This window comes from Arthroderma uncinatum (genome assembly GCF_011692745.1).
Source record: "Arthroderma uncinatum strain CBS 119779 chromosome Unknown scaffold1, whole genome shotgun sequence".
Lineage (NCBI taxonomy): Eukaryota > Fungi > Ascomycota > Eurotiomycetes > Onygenales > Arthrodermataceae > Arthroderma > Arthroderma uncinatum.
This window is the reverse complement of record NW_022983863.1, coordinates 3971522-3986719: the sequence shown is the minus strand read 5'-3', so window position 1 is coordinate 3986719 and position 15198 is coordinate 3971522. Positions and strand designations below refer to the sequence as shown.

At 47.6% G+C, this 15198-nt stretch overlaps 6 protein-coding genes across 6 annotated transcripts; 3 read left to right on the top strand and 3 right to left on the bottom strand.

The window, feature by feature from the left end:
* Window positions 1–2564: 2564 nt before the first annotated feature.
* GIQ15_01211 (uncharacterized protein) lies at window positions 2565–5046 on the bottom strand (the record flags this gene model as incomplete). Its single annotated transcript, XM_033548628.1, has 5 exons — window positions 2565–2958; window positions 3018–3215; window positions 3275–3768; window positions 3833–4815; window positions 4869–5046. 5 exons carry the CDS (start codon window positions 5044–5046, stop codon window positions 2565–2567), a joined length of 2247 nt encoding a protein of 748 aa, XP_033409579.1.
* A 1232-nt stretch (window positions 5047–6278) lies between these two features.
* On the top strand, window positions 6279–7322 carry GIQ15_01210 (Ent-kaurene oxidase; the record flags this gene model as incomplete). The annotated part of the gene is made up of 1 exon (XM_033548627.1): window positions 6279–7322. The coding sequence occupies one exon, from the start codon at window positions 6279–6281 to the stop codon at window positions 7320–7322; it is 1044 nt and encodes a 347-aa protein (XP_033409578.1).
* A 367-nt stretch (window positions 7323–7689) lies between these two features.
* Window positions 7690–9350, bottom strand: GIQ15_01209 (Cytochrome P450 52A13; the record flags this gene model as incomplete). The annotated part of the gene is made up of 3 exons (XM_033548626.1): window positions 7690–8105; window positions 8186–8711; window positions 8778–9350. The coding sequence occupies 3 exons, from the start codon at window positions 9348–9350 to the stop codon at window positions 7690–7692; spliced, it is 1515 nt and encodes a 504-aa protein (XP_033409577.1).
* A 513-nt stretch (window positions 9351–9863) lies between these two features.
* Window positions 9864–10799, top strand: GIQ15_01208 (uncharacterized protein; the record flags this gene model as incomplete). The annotated part of the gene is made up of 2 exons (XM_033548625.1): window positions 9864–10021; window positions 10085–10799. The coding sequence occupies 2 exons, from the start codon at window positions 9864–9866 to the stop codon at window positions 10797–10799; spliced, it is 873 nt and encodes a 290-aa protein (XP_033409576.1).
* A 223-nt stretch (window positions 10800–11022) lies between these two features.
* GIQ15_01207 (uncharacterized protein) lies at window positions 11023–12846 on the bottom strand (the record flags this gene model as incomplete). The annotated part of the gene is made up of 1 exon (XM_033548624.1): window positions 11023–12846. One exon carries the CDS (start codon window positions 12844–12846, stop codon window positions 11023–11025), a length of 1824 nt encoding a protein of 607 aa, XP_033409575.1.
* Window positions 12847–14073: 1227 nt separating this feature from the next.
* Window positions 14074–15114, top strand: GIQ15_01206 (putative alcohol zinc protein; the record flags this gene model as incomplete). Its single annotated transcript, XM_033548623.1, has 1 exon — window positions 14074–15114. One exon carries the CDS (start codon window positions 14074–14076, stop codon window positions 15112–15114), a length of 1041 nt encoding a protein of 346 aa, XP_033409574.1.
* Between the last annotated feature and the right edge of the window lie 84 nt (window positions 15115–15198).

Below are 15198 nucleotides of genomic sequence, written 5' to 3'. Positions count from 1 at the left end.
ATATGAATCCTCATGCGACATGGCATCCCCTATGCTATAAGGTAGCCTTTTTTGCTAGCAATTATAGAAAATTATATTAGCCGATGGACTTGGAGATCCGGCCAAGAAAAAAATGGCAACTGAACGGCATTACACCAGCAGGAATCCCAAGTAAACACTAGAAGGGGTATTCATTTGCCAACCCCTGTTTTCTTAAAAACAGGAGAGGTCGTTGCGGCGGAGTGCAGCATGATATTGAGGACAGTAGAAGGACCGCCCCGGGCTGCACACCGTATTAGGCATCCAAAGAATATATTAGATATTGTAAAAAAACCCACGTTCTATGGACACTCAATACATCTAACCATCAAGATATTTGTCATAATATTCGTAGAATTATCCACTGTGAATATTTACACCTATAGCAATATTGGTTCCTTGTAAGCCCCGGGAAGTTCCGGGTTGTCGCATATTTGTTCATCGTCGGGGGTGTATGGTCTTAGGCCCCAGCTCATGAAATCGTGTTCGTGAAATCTTAGTGGTGTAGAGCCCTTCATTATTTCCGTCTGCTCGTGGTCAATAAACCAGCTATCAACATTAGCATAAACAAACATAATCCCCCCTCTTATTCAGACTTACCATTTATTCTCCCGCTCATCGTAGATAATATTCGCAGGGCGTGGGTCGTCAGGATAGACGTTATATAACAAAAACGTACTACCAAAAATCTTAGCTTAGGCTTGAATGTGGATAGACGGAACCATACGTATAATCTTATAATCTCTGCGAAATGCCTCCCGTATCTTCTCTTTTTTCGCTTCGCCATACTTGCAGAAATTCGTCAAAGGAACTCCAGGGCATTTTTCCATGATCAGCATAACCATGTAGCCTCCCGGTACGGGCATAGCCAAATCAGTTTGGAGAGCATTCAAGTAATGTAGAAGCCGTGGAACCACGGTACAGCCCCTTTCGGTAAGATACCTTAAGAGATTTCTCTCTTGGGCCGTTGGATAGGCAACCGCATCTACACAAGCTTCACGAGCGCGGACGTTTGGGTCGGCACTCGTTGGATTTGTGATTGGAGCCCTATCAAGTAGCGAATATTAGAGCTCCTGTTCCAAGAGTATCGCCGAATTTGTAACGTATGGTCTGACTTACTGCATTCGAACCTTTACGATGGCTTCCTTGCCGACAGACGGTCCCTTGACTTGATGGCAGTGGTATACCGCCTAGGCTTCCGCTATAGAATCATTGGGGACGTCCTCATCAAATGAAAATGATTTTTCACTGATCTTTTCATCGAACTTCCATTTGCTCCCGTCTAGATAATTGATCGTGGTGTTTTTGAACAAGTCGCCTATCCACTCATCTGGACGCCAGTATTCGCCCATAACATAAGTAAATATCGTGCAGAAAAAGGTTATAACCGGATACAGAGTATGGTCGACAGTCCAGATGGACGCGAGATGTTGCTTGTTTATGTTTTCATAGCGTGAGCGGGATCTCAATAGTTAAAGCGTTTACTCTATAAATAGAGATAGTGTGAATATATGTAAAATATAGTAAATTGACGTGAAGTACTATAAAGTCATATATAATCATACGAATTTAGGTTGGTTAAAGTAGGAAGTAAAAGCAGCTATATTCCTATACTAGATTTAATAAGATAATATTAAAATTGATTTATGTTTACCACTAAACCAACAGCCCTGGTCGATATTGAAACCCAGATCTAGCATGATAATATGGCTGCTTTTCATTCCTGCTTATCTAAATTTAAATACTCCCTTAGGTACGTACCTAGGTAGGTATCTGTATACTCGATTATTTTATAGAGATATTAATATTTTAAGCGTGCGGAAATATTTTCTATTCTTGAAGTTACCGATACTTTCAGGCCCTATACAAAATAGGGGATGTAGGAATAACTGGCCAAGTGTTTGACCTGGGAGATCGAGCGGATGATTTGGCTGAACGAACCTAGTAAGGAGGCGGCTTGCAATGAACAGGATGAAAAGGTGAGGCGAAGCTGACTGTTAAACGGCTCTATTCTTGACACGGGCCTTAAATTTTCCCGAAAAGGCCTTTTGCGGTATATAGCTTGGTCGCAAGGCCCAGGCTGCGTGTATAAATATCTCAGTAGAGTAGCTAAATAAGGTATCCTGGATCAAAGAGACGGATGAGTCGCACGACAGGTGTTGGCTTGAACGCGATGGTCAACACTGAAGCCATCATCTTAAGAAGACCCAGCTGAAAGCGAAGGCCTTCCATGATATACATCCCAGGGGCTCCAGGCAACCACCGCTGGACCTGACGGGGGATGCGGAGAATTGCAGGCGGTAGAGACCATAAACGAAGATCTCATATCAGCTTACCTAATCTTATGCACTACTCACGTGACTCTAACCCGTTTCATGGCTTCAGCCCGCTTCATAGCATGTTCAGTTCAACCTCGAAAGCTCATACATTTGCTAGCAGTCATCTACATTATACATAGAGCATCATCATCATCATCAATTTCTTGCCACATAGCGTTCTTTCTCGTGGTCCGTAGGTGCTTGCCGTTCCAATCACTCCTCGGACTATTAGGAAAATATCCTCGCCTCTTCAAGCTGCAGGTATCGAACGCTCTTCCTCCACAGCTGGCGAGCCTTACGTCTATCCCTAGCCTCGAGGCTCACGTCTGACACCTCCGACCCGTTTAGATATACACCACTCGGGTGATGACCAAGCGACTTCGTGTCGAAGGCAGCATGCAGCACATCGCCGGCGGACTTCCAGGCAGTCCTGAATGGCCCATTAGGCCACAAAAGCACGCTGAAGAACGATATGATGCGTAATATTATCTTCCCTATCAAGATCCTCCTAACCCAAGTGTCACGTCGGGTGAGATCGCTCGGCATTGCTGCAGGATCAACTGCTAGCACAGATACCCCAGAGAGCTCTTTGTCACCAGCTAGACGCTCAGATAGTTCGCGGCTAAGGAAACGCATTATTAGTTGTAAGCTATCGTGCATTGGGCCGATTTATTTACTCACAACATCATTACCTGGCATAGCTTTGCCGCGCCATATCGCCGAATTCCTGCATGTGTGTTTCCAGAGTTCTCCGTCTCTAGGCCCCATTTCCCCTTCGCCAAATTTTCGATATCACCGATATCGTTGAAAATTTGATGATACTTCTCGTCTTTATATACATTTGCAAAGTTTCCAAGCCTGTTGTTCGGGTGAGCTGTACTACAAACAAATACGTTAGCTGGCCCGGCTGCTTCACGCTCAAATGGGGTGGTTCCTACTCATGTGCCCAGCTGCTCAACACAACAATTCGGCCGCAAGATTTATTCATACTTCGAAGAAGTAGGAGCACCAACAAAAGGTGAGATAGGTAGGTTGCCTGAAATGTCATATCGAAGCCGTCTCTGGTGAAAGTTTGCGTGGTCTGTTCTTGCCACGCGGCATTTAGTATCAATGCGCGGATGGGAGCAAGAGAGCCGTTTGCGATGCGCCTATTGATGTCTTCTGCAACTTTACGAACACTCTCAAGGCTGGATAGATCCAAAGTTACGATCTCGCTGGCGTGGCCTGTGCTTTTGGCCTGCTTGAGGACTCGGTTGATGTTTGATACTCGCTCCGGTTTGCTCACTGTATAAAGCCCATGGTAATTTCGACGAAGCTCACTGTGAGAGAGGATGCGCTGAACGATTGAGCTACCAAGGCTTCCATTAGAGCCCGTGATGAGAATAGAGCCTTGGATAGTACCCATCTGGCGAATCTGCTTGGTATACCAACCCTGATGTGGTTTTTCCCCCCCATTAGCTCTCGCATTTTAAAGCGGTAATTAATTGATCACTTACAGTCTCCGCACCTGCTCCGATCGCCTTGATTCCAATATACCTAGCAAAGCTTGATGCCTCTAATCTGATAGCATGGGCTATGGCCTCTGGTTCTGGAATTGCTGGATTGAGGAGAATAGCAAGCGGTAACTCTGGGTTCAGCACTGCAGGCCGAGCAATACCGATCAAATCACAACTCCCGTCTCTAATAGACGCTTCCATAGCTCGTCGTGTTCTAAATCCACCCGTCACTAGAAGGGGAACCCCAGGGATCTTAGATCTGATGGCTGCTGCAAAATCGATAAAGAATGCCTCACGAATCTTGTTGGATGCCGCCTGCTCATGCACTGGTCCCGTGTTAAACGTTGGGTTTTCAAAACTGCCTCCACTAATCTCCAGAAAATCTATTTCAGTGCTACATATGACCTGCATCTGTTGTATGCAGTCGTCCATATCAGCAGGAGTCCCGTAGTCTGCGGAATTGATTTTGATGCCAACACAAAATCTACGAGGCACAACCTCTCGAATGGACTGAATTATTTCCACCACAAATCTAGCCCTTCCCAGAGCAGATCCTCCGTACTTATCTACCCGCTTGTTGGAATTGGGAGATAAGAACTGAGCTAATAAATAGCCATGAGCAGCGTGAATCTCAATCCCAGCAAACCCTGCTTCGGCTACTAGAAGTGCGGCCGTCACAAACTTTCTTTTCACATCCTGGATATCTTCTTCTGTCATTTCTCTTGGTGTGCCGAATACAAAAGAGTTCACCATCCAAGGCACGATGCCTTTGCCAATGTCCAGTGCTATCGCGCTAGGGGCTATGCCCTTGGTGAATGGTGACTGACGACCAGGATGGTTGATTTGGACGATTGTTTTTGAGCCCTTCCCGGAACAGGCCTCCGCCCAAAGCTTCCATTTAAGTAGCTGTTCTTTCGACAATGAACTGCTGACGCTAATATCCCCATTGCCACCGAGATATGCTGGATCCACTTGTACATTTCCTTGAAAAACATAAGTGTCTATGGGCGGGTAGTGTTTTAAAGGACTAAGTTACCTGTTATTATCAAGCCCCAGCCTCCACTAGCCCACTTTCTATAAGCAGCCAGGCATTCGTCATTCCCCGGCAGGCCGTCTCTCGCCGCAAGTCTTTCTGCCATGGCTGCTTTGACTAGGCGATTGGGGAGAGTAATCCCACACCTCAGCGTAAGTGGTGTTGCAATATCGAACCCCATATTTCGGCGCTCCTTGGTTTTGTGACTGGGTTAGATTATATTGCTGATATGAGACGGATTCCAGGGTGTCGCACCGAGAAGCAGTTACAATGACAATGAATGTGTAAGGAATATGTCTTAGGTATTTAATGCTTGTGGCTAGGGCAGCCGAAATGCGGGCTGGGGTTAATAGCCAGCCACAGGAGACAGCAACCACTGCTATGGAGTACTACCGGGTTTGAAACTATTACTACGAGGAGATGACGAAACCTCGTGGGAGTCGTCCTCGTTGATACTTGGCACGTCATGCCATCCACTGGATACTTCCCGCGAATTCTCCGCACCTCAGGGGCTTGGCTGCGGATATTAGGAACCAGGAACCTCAAAACAGACCACTACCCAGCCTGCTTCCATGAAATTCCGGACGAGCGGACAACAAAAACGCCATTGGAGACCCCTAGCTTCATGGAAATATACCGAATTCCACTCCCCTAGCAAAAATATGGCCGTCGTCGAAAGTATCGTTTCCCATATAATCACTAGATATTTTAGAAGATCCTGAAGTTACCGGAAAACGAACAAACTAGGATCAATATAGATTCTTTCCCTTCTTTACCATGGAGCTACTCTTCCCTTATTCGCCAGAGACTGGCACCTACAAAATCATCACATCATTATTGCTAGCCATTATTTTCATCGCCGGGGTCATCCTTTGCTGGTCGTCCTTCCTGACTCAAAGCAATGCAGGACTTCCGTTAGCAGGAGAGCCAGTTGGGCGGAAATCATTTAGTTTGTGGACTAGATGGAGATACTACACCGACTGCGCTTCATTGTACAATGAAGCGTATCAAATTGTATAACAGACCTCCTTTAAAAAACAAAACACACATTTTCGCAACTGCTTATAGAATTTATAGTTCTCGAAAAAAGGTCAAGCTGTCCTGGTGCCGGGCTTTGGCACTCGAGCGGAGGTAATACTCCCAGAAAACTCAGTGGAATGGGCTATAGCGCAACCCGATGATGTCTTCAGCGTGACTCATGCCTTTTTGGAGGTGAATCAGACTGAATATAGCCTCGGCCACCAAAGGTATTGGGGGGATCCATGGCAATTCAACCTTGTTAAAACTCAACTAAACACCGTCCTGCATAACATCATTCCATCATTAAACGATGAGCTCCGTTGTGCACTGGAAAAGTACTTTGGGACTGACACAGAAACATGGAGGGAGATCCAGTTGGAAAGCACCCTTCGGATGATAGTCGCGCAGGCATCAAGTCGCTTTACTGTTGGCCAGCCGTTGTGCCGTAACGAGACATATCTAAAACTCACATACAAGGTGATTGATGGGATTATGTTTACTGCCTTTGCGAGTGGAACATTTCCCCAGATCCTTCGACCCATAGTTGGACGCCTTTCCAGTTGGCATACACGACGTAATATTAACAAAGTCACGAAACTATTCGCACCTCTCTACAAGGAGAGGATGGAATTTCTAAAACACGAAGACAAAATTCCGTCACAAAATGAACCAGAGGACCAACTGCAGATGATGCTTCGGTTTGCTCAGAAAAAGCGACCCCATGAGCTCGACGATATTGACATAATTGCTACACGGCTCTGTGCATCAAATTTTGTTAGCATGCACCAAACGACCATCACAGCTACGAATATGTTACTTAATGTCATCGGTTCAGACAGCGAGTTTAACACCATCTCCGAGCTACGGGACGAGATCTCCCACATTCTGGGGCCTAGTGATTCAGGTTGGACAAAGGCAAAATTCTCCAAAATGATCAAAGCGGACAGCGTCGCGCGTGAGACTATGCGTATTAACTTCCCATTTGGCAACCGTGGCCTGTTGCGAAAAGTGATGAAGAATGGGGTGGTGACACCAGCCGGGATTAGTCTGCAAAATGGCTCGCTCATCTCTTATCTGGCGTCCCCAGCGCAGATTGACGAGGAAAAGTTTGAAGAACCCTTGAAGTACGATCCTTTTAGGTTTTCCCGTGAGCAAGATGCTACCGCATATGATGGCCGTGGTCCGCATCCACAGGCCTTTGTGTCAACTTCGCCTCAATACCTACCTTTTGGCCATGGCCGACACGCATGTCCTGGCCGGTTTCTCGTTGAGATCGAGCTAAAAATGATCTTAGCACACATTCTGGAAAACTATGATATCAAATTTCCACCAGAGTATGGGGGCAAGCGACCACCTAATCTCTGGATGGCAGAATTGGCGATTCCTCCACCAGGCGCAAAGATCAAGGTCAAGAGGCGCAAGGGTGTAGAGGGGTAGATAACGGGAGAACCTCTTTTGATAGCTCGGCAAGATTTGACAGTCCTCCAGCTAGCAGCACATAAGTATATCGCGTTTTCCAAATGTTAATGAGATGAACACGTCTGATAGGTGCATAAACACATCCTACCAAGAATAATGAAATCGATGAAGAGTAATGTACTTAATGGTTGCTAGTAATAAGGAATGTCACAAGGCAGTTATTAAAAAAAAAAAAAAAAGTACCATGTGGGGATAGTACAAGGCCCCGTAGAATACCTTCATGCTGGTTATACAAGGCGAATGTGGAGAGAACAAGGAGGGGGTTACGGAGTATATCTAACGGTTATCTATAGACCAAAGATGGCACTGGCTATTCTACTGATAATCATCTGTACAGGGCTATCTGCACCCCTGTGTCATTAGATGGTCCGATTCTCATCACAGCCTTGTAAGGGGCTGGGTCCCGGGCTTCAATACGGCGATAAACCCTGGCAAGCCGCACCAACATATACGCCGCTTCTGTCTGCACCATCATCTGGGCAGGGCAGCGGCGCGGCCCTCCGCCGAATGGAAGAAACCCCCAATTCCCTCGAAATCCATCAAATCTCTCGGGCCGGAACTGATCGGCGTCTTCGCCCCAGTAGTCGCGATCACGATACATGACTGTCTTGGTTACCGACACGATATCCCCTTTGCGCACTTGCATGGGTGACTGGCCGTCCGGGCCAGCACCTACGGGTAGCACCGTATCGTTAACACAAGCGCGCAGCTGGGTGACGTTATTTGGAATGAGCCGGTGCGCTACGGGTGTGGTTTAGCCTACAGAAACTTTTATAGGGGTGTGGAAGTTAGGTTATAGAGACGGAGGAAAAGTTACTAACTTTCGTTCAAAACTCCATTGACGTATTTCATATTTCGCAAAATCTCGAAGGTCAAGGGCACATCTCCAAGAGCAGCAACTTCTTGACGGAGCCTCTCCCATGAATTAGGGTGCCGCGCTAGGTACCAGATGCAGTTACTGATAAAGATTGAAGTCGTATCGTTGTTGGGCACGATAATCAGACAGAGCTGCGATCTCAACAGCTCTTCATCCCTCAGGCTAGATGCCATGGACCAGAGGAGGTCGCTCCGTTCTGGCGCAAGGGAGAGCCCGAGCTTAGCGCTCTGTTCGCGCTCATCGATTTCCTTGAACGTGGCGCGTATGTACGGGTTAACAAACGCATGAACTTCGTCAACAGCCTTAAGCCACCAATCCCAGTTAAATGCCCACATGAACTTGTGCGATTGGGCGCGCAGACGGCCGCCTCGCAGTACATCAGTCATTGCCCAGGCTATCTTCGCTCGCTCTGGATCTGCCATGGAATCCATAGACTTGCCAAATATAAACTCAGAAGTAAGGTCAAGGAACTAGTTATATCCATTAGCTTTTTTTTTTTTTTTTGGCAAATATCCCTTGTGGTGGAAGTCACTTACCCAGCGCTGAATGAGAGGCTGTATATCAAACTTCTCGCCGTCACAAGGGAGCAACTCCATGAAACGATCTACGAATGGCGTTATGCGGTCTATGCTGGTATACACATCGCGCTCGAAGAATGGTTTGATGAGCTGCCGGCTTAACGCCCAGTCTTCGCCGTCTGTTGTGTTCACTCCCTTGTCAGCAAACGGCATCGATCCTTTTGTGTGGCGGCGGATGGGCTCTACTCCAAAATCCTTGAAGTTCGTGGCATAAACGGCCTTTAAGACCTCCGGTTCGATCGAGTAGATCCATCGCCCTCCAAAGAAATTGATAGAGAACGTTTTTGGCATGTTGGCATGCAAGTCTTTGAGCCATTCGAGATAACGGTTTTGCCGCAATGCAATGGCCTGACTCCATACGAGATCAAGCCCTAGAATAGGGTCCCACTGATGGTAGCGGGCCACTGGTTGATAACCATTCGTTTTCGGACGGTAGTCGCGTTCTCCATGATGGCGAAACAACCAACATAGAAGAAGAGCGAGGATGCCGGAGGAGAGCCCAATTGACGGGAGAGAGTCTAGAGTTATCATTTTATTTTAGATGCACTTGGGACATTGAATTTATAGTTGTGCGAGTTGGGAACGCCTATGTATCACTCTTCTAGTAAATAGTATAAAATTATAATTAGGTCAATACATTATAATATAAACCGCTCAATAACATCCCGCCGGCACTATCCCTCATAGTCTGCCAGTACATGTGAGTGCACCGTAGCCCCCTCAGACAAATTACCGCCCTACCAATTCACCAGTCGGGCTTTTACATAATTAATTTCCCGAATATCCCGTTAAGATCTCCGCATGAAAATGCCGCCCAGGGGTTTACTATGTGTGTAGGAAGCAAGGTTTATCATCCCGTTAAAATTATACGTCTAAGTGTACCGCTAGTTATATGTACAATAGCAGTGGAGCAGCCTTGTGGCGGGAGGTCAGTGGAGAAAGGGAAAGCTTTCTATTGCCTTGTATTCTTCCACAGAGGTAAATGTACATTTTAGTTTCAATATGTTTCCTCGACCCAAAGCTCAGGCTGGCATAAAATCTTCAATGAATGCCATTGAATGCGACGAGAAGTCCCTCCGAGCCTACTATCAATCGTGGGAGTCCTATTTTGGATATCACATAATGCTTGATGGCGCCCAGCATTACGGCTACTATGACGAGGACACTTACTGGCCCGTCCCTATTGGTGAAAGTCTGGAACGGTAAGTAGCTTCTTCCCTTGCTCTCCACAGTACTCAATGGCTGAGTTGGTGCTCTATGCGCAGCATGCAGGCCAAGGTGGCAGGGCTTCTCGCGCTCCCTGTGGGATCCCAGATCCTGGAAGCTGGGTGTGGTACTGCTAGGGTTGCGCTCAGCATAGCGCAGCGGGGGATGCGCGTGACGGCTATTGACGCTCTTGATTACCATGTGGAAAAATCGAGGCAAAACGTCGCGCGTGCGAACTTGAAATCAGGGGAAGTGACGGTTAAGAAGCTAGATTACCACCATCTCGAGTCGATTCCCCGAGAATCGCACCATGGGGTATATACAGTACAGGCCCTGGGGCACTCGGATAATCTGGAGGTGGCATTGATGAACTTTTATCGCATCTTGAAACCTGGTGGTAGGGTTGTCCTGTTGGAAACTGAACGTCGTCGTATACACAAAGGGGAGCAAATAGGGGATGCCCTTTCTAAAAAAATGAGACGGGTGAATGAGTATGTGGGATACCCGACCAACGAGATCTCCAGGGAGGGATACTTTGAGGATCTTCTCAAGAAATCGGGGTTTGTAGATGTGGAAATACGGGACTACTCCAAAAACATCTTACCGATGCTGCGCATGTGCTACTTCATTCTGTTAGTACCATACTTCTTCGTGGAGTTATTTGGACTGGAAAGGCTCTTTACTACTATGTTTGCTATACATTGTGGCTATACTGGACGAGAACGCTGGAGATTTATTGCAATCAGCGCAACAAAACCTCAAGGATGTGATTAAATATATAGTAAGATGTTACTAGTTACAGCTCGCTAGGTCTACGCTTCTACTAAGTATATAGATATAGATACATGGAAGCTCTTAGTGGTAAATGATCATGATGTTGAAGGAATTTTATAGGGCAACATACAAATTCAAAAGGAATTTACTTAGGTATTCCTATGCCAGGTACTGTCTTTGCCTTGTTTTCGTGTGTATGTGTGCGGAATGTGTTTGGGTTTAGCTACAATCCAAATAGTCCCTCGAACATCTTCCACCGCGTACAATCATTTGATCTTCTCTCCATTTCTGCGCAGCATGAAGCTAGAGCTCGTCGCGCAGCCTCGGTGATAGCCTTATAGGCCTCTCCAGGCGTGCATTTGCGTTGGAGGGCACCTATATAGGCCTTAGCGCTGGTGAAAAAGACCAACTCATGCGTTGAACACGCGCCTTCTGTTACCTTCATGCGACGTGTGAATATATCTACAGCGCCTCGTAGTGCATCGCGTAACCTGTTTCGTGAAGCGCTTTCTAGCGTCGGGAACTCATTCTCCTCAAGTTCACTAACTAAATCCAAGCATAGTGACGCTGTTGCTTGACGCTGTACAAGCGCAAAATGCCCATGTCCATGGATTCGAAGCGCCGCGAGTATGGCTTGCTCGCCAGTGGATGTTCGCTTTTCCCCTCCGGTGCTCCCTGTATCCACTGAAATCGGGTGCTGTGCGGACGTTGATGACACTGGTAATGTAGAGAATGGCAGAAGGAGCAAGGATGAGATTTCCATCCGCATCCTGCGCGAGTAGTATGCTGACTTGTTGGAAGGCTCTTCAGCAAACTGTGCGTGAAGGGCTAGCACAAATGGCCGCGTAAACATCTCTAAGAGGGTGACTTGAAATTCGGACGGTTCTGGCTTGCTAAAAGCGCGTACCTCGTCCAAATTTGCACAGCAGGCCGCATTTAGCTTTGTTGCAAGTTGATGACTCTCATCGTACGCTTTAGACACGCAGGGAGCATTGATGAGATGTAAAATCTGGATACGAATACGATGCGTTCGTGTCAATAACCCGAGCACTGTTGATGGAGTGAGGCATTGAGCAACTAATCCGAGCTCGATGTCCTCGTCTGCGATACTAGACGGAGCCTCGCAATTATAGCTATCTGGAGTCAGGGCCGCTGGTAAACCTTTGTCGAAACATACCAATAGCGATAGCTCAAGCATGGTGGCCCATAGACGACGGCGAATCTCTGCTTCCCCAACCGGCATTTCGGGGAAGCTAATTCGTGGTTCCCTGTGTAAGCCGAGCCAAATTCCTAGTCGACTCAGGTCATAATACCATGGGTGACATACTAGGCCATAGCTATGCTGTGTGTGTTTAGTTAGAGCAAGAAGGCATGATATCTGAGCCAGGTCTATGTCTGCAAGTAAGCCTGTCACCATTTTCTGTGCCACCCAGTGTTGTGCATGCGCAATCCAACTGCTCGCGCGGCCAAAAAAGTTACTCGGCAACTCGTCTACGTCGGTAGAGCCTTGGGAACCGACGCATATGCAAGCCCCAAGTGAAACTATGAGTAAAATTTTGCATGCCAACACCTCCTCCTCCTCATTTACCGCAGATTCTGACGGTATAGCCTCCCAGAAGCGCTCGTATTCTGCCATGAAAGAGGGCACATGCAAGATGCGCAGCACCGACTCAAAAGTCTTGATATAGGCACCAACAAGCACGTTGCATACTGTTCGCGTTGGTAACAATGCTCGAGTCAGTGAGGAGTTCAGGCTCGACTTTACACCAATTGAATGGCATATGGAAAACGGTCGATCTTTGCGGTTAGAGTTCATAAGCTGGTGCAATCTTGTAAAATCGTCCATGAGAGGCCGCACCGACTCATACTCTGGTGGCAGCCAAGGCGTTTCACGGTCTTGTCGATGGTGAGCCATACCATAAACGAGGAACTGAAGTTTTGTGCATCTTGCAAAAATATCGTACCAGCGCCGTTGGCTGGAAACGCTGTTCTGGCGTGTAGCAAAGGATGAGAACTCCCTTTGGGAAAGACTCTGGTCGCGATCCATCTCTAAGTATGATTCTGAAGGCTCTGCCACGTCTGCCGGTCTATCAACTCGTTCGAATGTGGGCGATATGCGGCCGAAGAGATACGAATCGAGAGCGCCAAACGAATCCGAGGGCGGTAGGAGAAGAGTTTGTGTTATGTCGCCAAAGTCAAAGTCAAAGTCAAGGTCCGCTAAATTTGTCTGTGGACTCTCATGCGGGTATTCTAAGGGTAACGAGAATAGTTCCGCCCCTTGAACGTCGTCCCCTACCGATCCTGCTCCCGTACTCGTGTCGGATATAATGTTTGGAACCGAGTCATTTTTGTATACACAACGTAGAGAGGTTATTGATTTGGTACACGGACTGCATGGACGCCCACGGTCGCACCGTCTCTTACGTCGACGGCACTCAGTACATGCTACTGCAGGCCGCCGGCGCCGGTGAGCAGGGCCAGGTTCCATATCACCCAAGCAGGCAACCACTTCAGAATATTGATGACAACTTCTGGAAGTTAAGCATTGAGAGTATAGAAATGGCCTTTTATGGATATACTGGTAATACCTCGAGTGCTTAGTTAAAGGAGTGCGTCAAGGTAGACAGTAATGGATATACAAGGTGCTCTGTAGACCATGGCATTAGAATGCCGGTACCACCACCCTTGTAGATGCATTATGTATCCAACCTGTACGTGCATAAGAGATTCACAGCGGTAGGTAAGCAGGGATTTCAGCGACGCTCCTGAATGACCCCGGTAGTTATGCTAGATGGTTGGGTCCGTGCATATATAAGAGGCTCACAGCGACAGGTAAGTAGGGCCTTCCTCGACACTGGTGAATTGCATCGAGATACTTGACGGTGGGCTTAGATCCAAGGCTTAAATCCTTAACTAATGTTAGCTGGTATGCTTAACCCCTGGTGCTCATCAACGACAAAGGCCTTAACGTTGCGGTTAATCCTCATCCCGGGATTACGGGCTGATCAAAATGGAGATTTTGGCTGCATTGCAACGTAGTAACCCGTTGGTGGAAAAATGACGGAATAACTGCATATATATTGCACTTAACCGGGGGAGTATACAATATCACGCCCAACACTTAAGGTCGAACACCCGTTGGTTCTCAGAAAACCCCATGCACCGCAACCTAGCTGGACAAGGGTATTGATTATTGTATAGATAAGTGGAATCCCAACCACCTATGTGGCCTCAAGTCTCGGCTGGCGTTGGTATTTTGCCACCACTCGCAAGCATGGCTTCTACACAGAAAGCGGTTGCCGTTCTGGAAATCGGGAAACCAGTTGCTAATATCATTAGCTACCCCATCCCAGAGCCTGGTGAAAACCAAGTGCAGCTCAAAGTCACTGTTGCAGGCGTTAACCCCCATGACCGCAAGGTACGCGATACGGGTATTTTTGTTGCCACAACCCTCCCAGCCATACTCTGTAACGATGTTGTCGGGAAGGTCTCGAAGATAGGGGGGGGCGTGACAGACCTAGGCATTGGGGATCGAGTTATGTCACAGGCTGGGCTGACCCCCGGCTCTACACAAAATGGCCTGCAGGAATATGCACTCGCAGAAATCGGAGGTTTCTCCAGGATTCCGGACTCAATCACAGACGACGAAGCTGCCACCTTGCCATGCAATACCATTGCATCTTTCATGGCACTATTTGTTTCCCTGGCAATCCCTGCGCCATGGTCTCCAGGCGCCAAAGATTTCAATTATGCCAGTACCACGCTATTAATCATCGGCGGTGGTTCGAACTGCGGCAGATTTGGTGTCCAGCTAGCAAAGCTCGCGGGTATTGGGAAAATCGTCGTTGTGGGCGGTCACGAGACCGAGCTTATGGGATTGGGGGCGTCACACGTTATTGACCGCCATGCCGCCCGCGATATCGTCCTGGAGCGCATCAAGGAGGTAGTTCATGACGACCTGATCTACGCATTTGACGCAGTGAGTGCTCCGGAGGATCAGGTCCTTGCTGTGAACGCCCTGTCCAGCTATAAAAGAGGGACGCTAGCCCGTCTGTTACCTGACGGCCCGATCGACGGGTCGAAGGTCAGCCACAAACACGCCGGTTTCGACGTGCAGAACGTTTTCGGTGTCTGGCAGGCAAATCCACAGCTGGCTAAAGAGTTCTGGAAACGCCTTCCAAGCTACCTTGAGGCGGGTAGAATCAAACCGTTGGAGTATATTGTAAGACATGGTCTCGAGGCTGAGTATGTCAATGAGGTGTTGGACCGTTATAGGAATGGGGAAAAGGTGGTCAAGGTTCACATTCACATATAGACGGTAGTTGGAAATAAACTTATGATGATGCCCTAAGCTAGAATGAACATTGCCAGCGCTAAAGTAGTACATAAATCTCTAGAC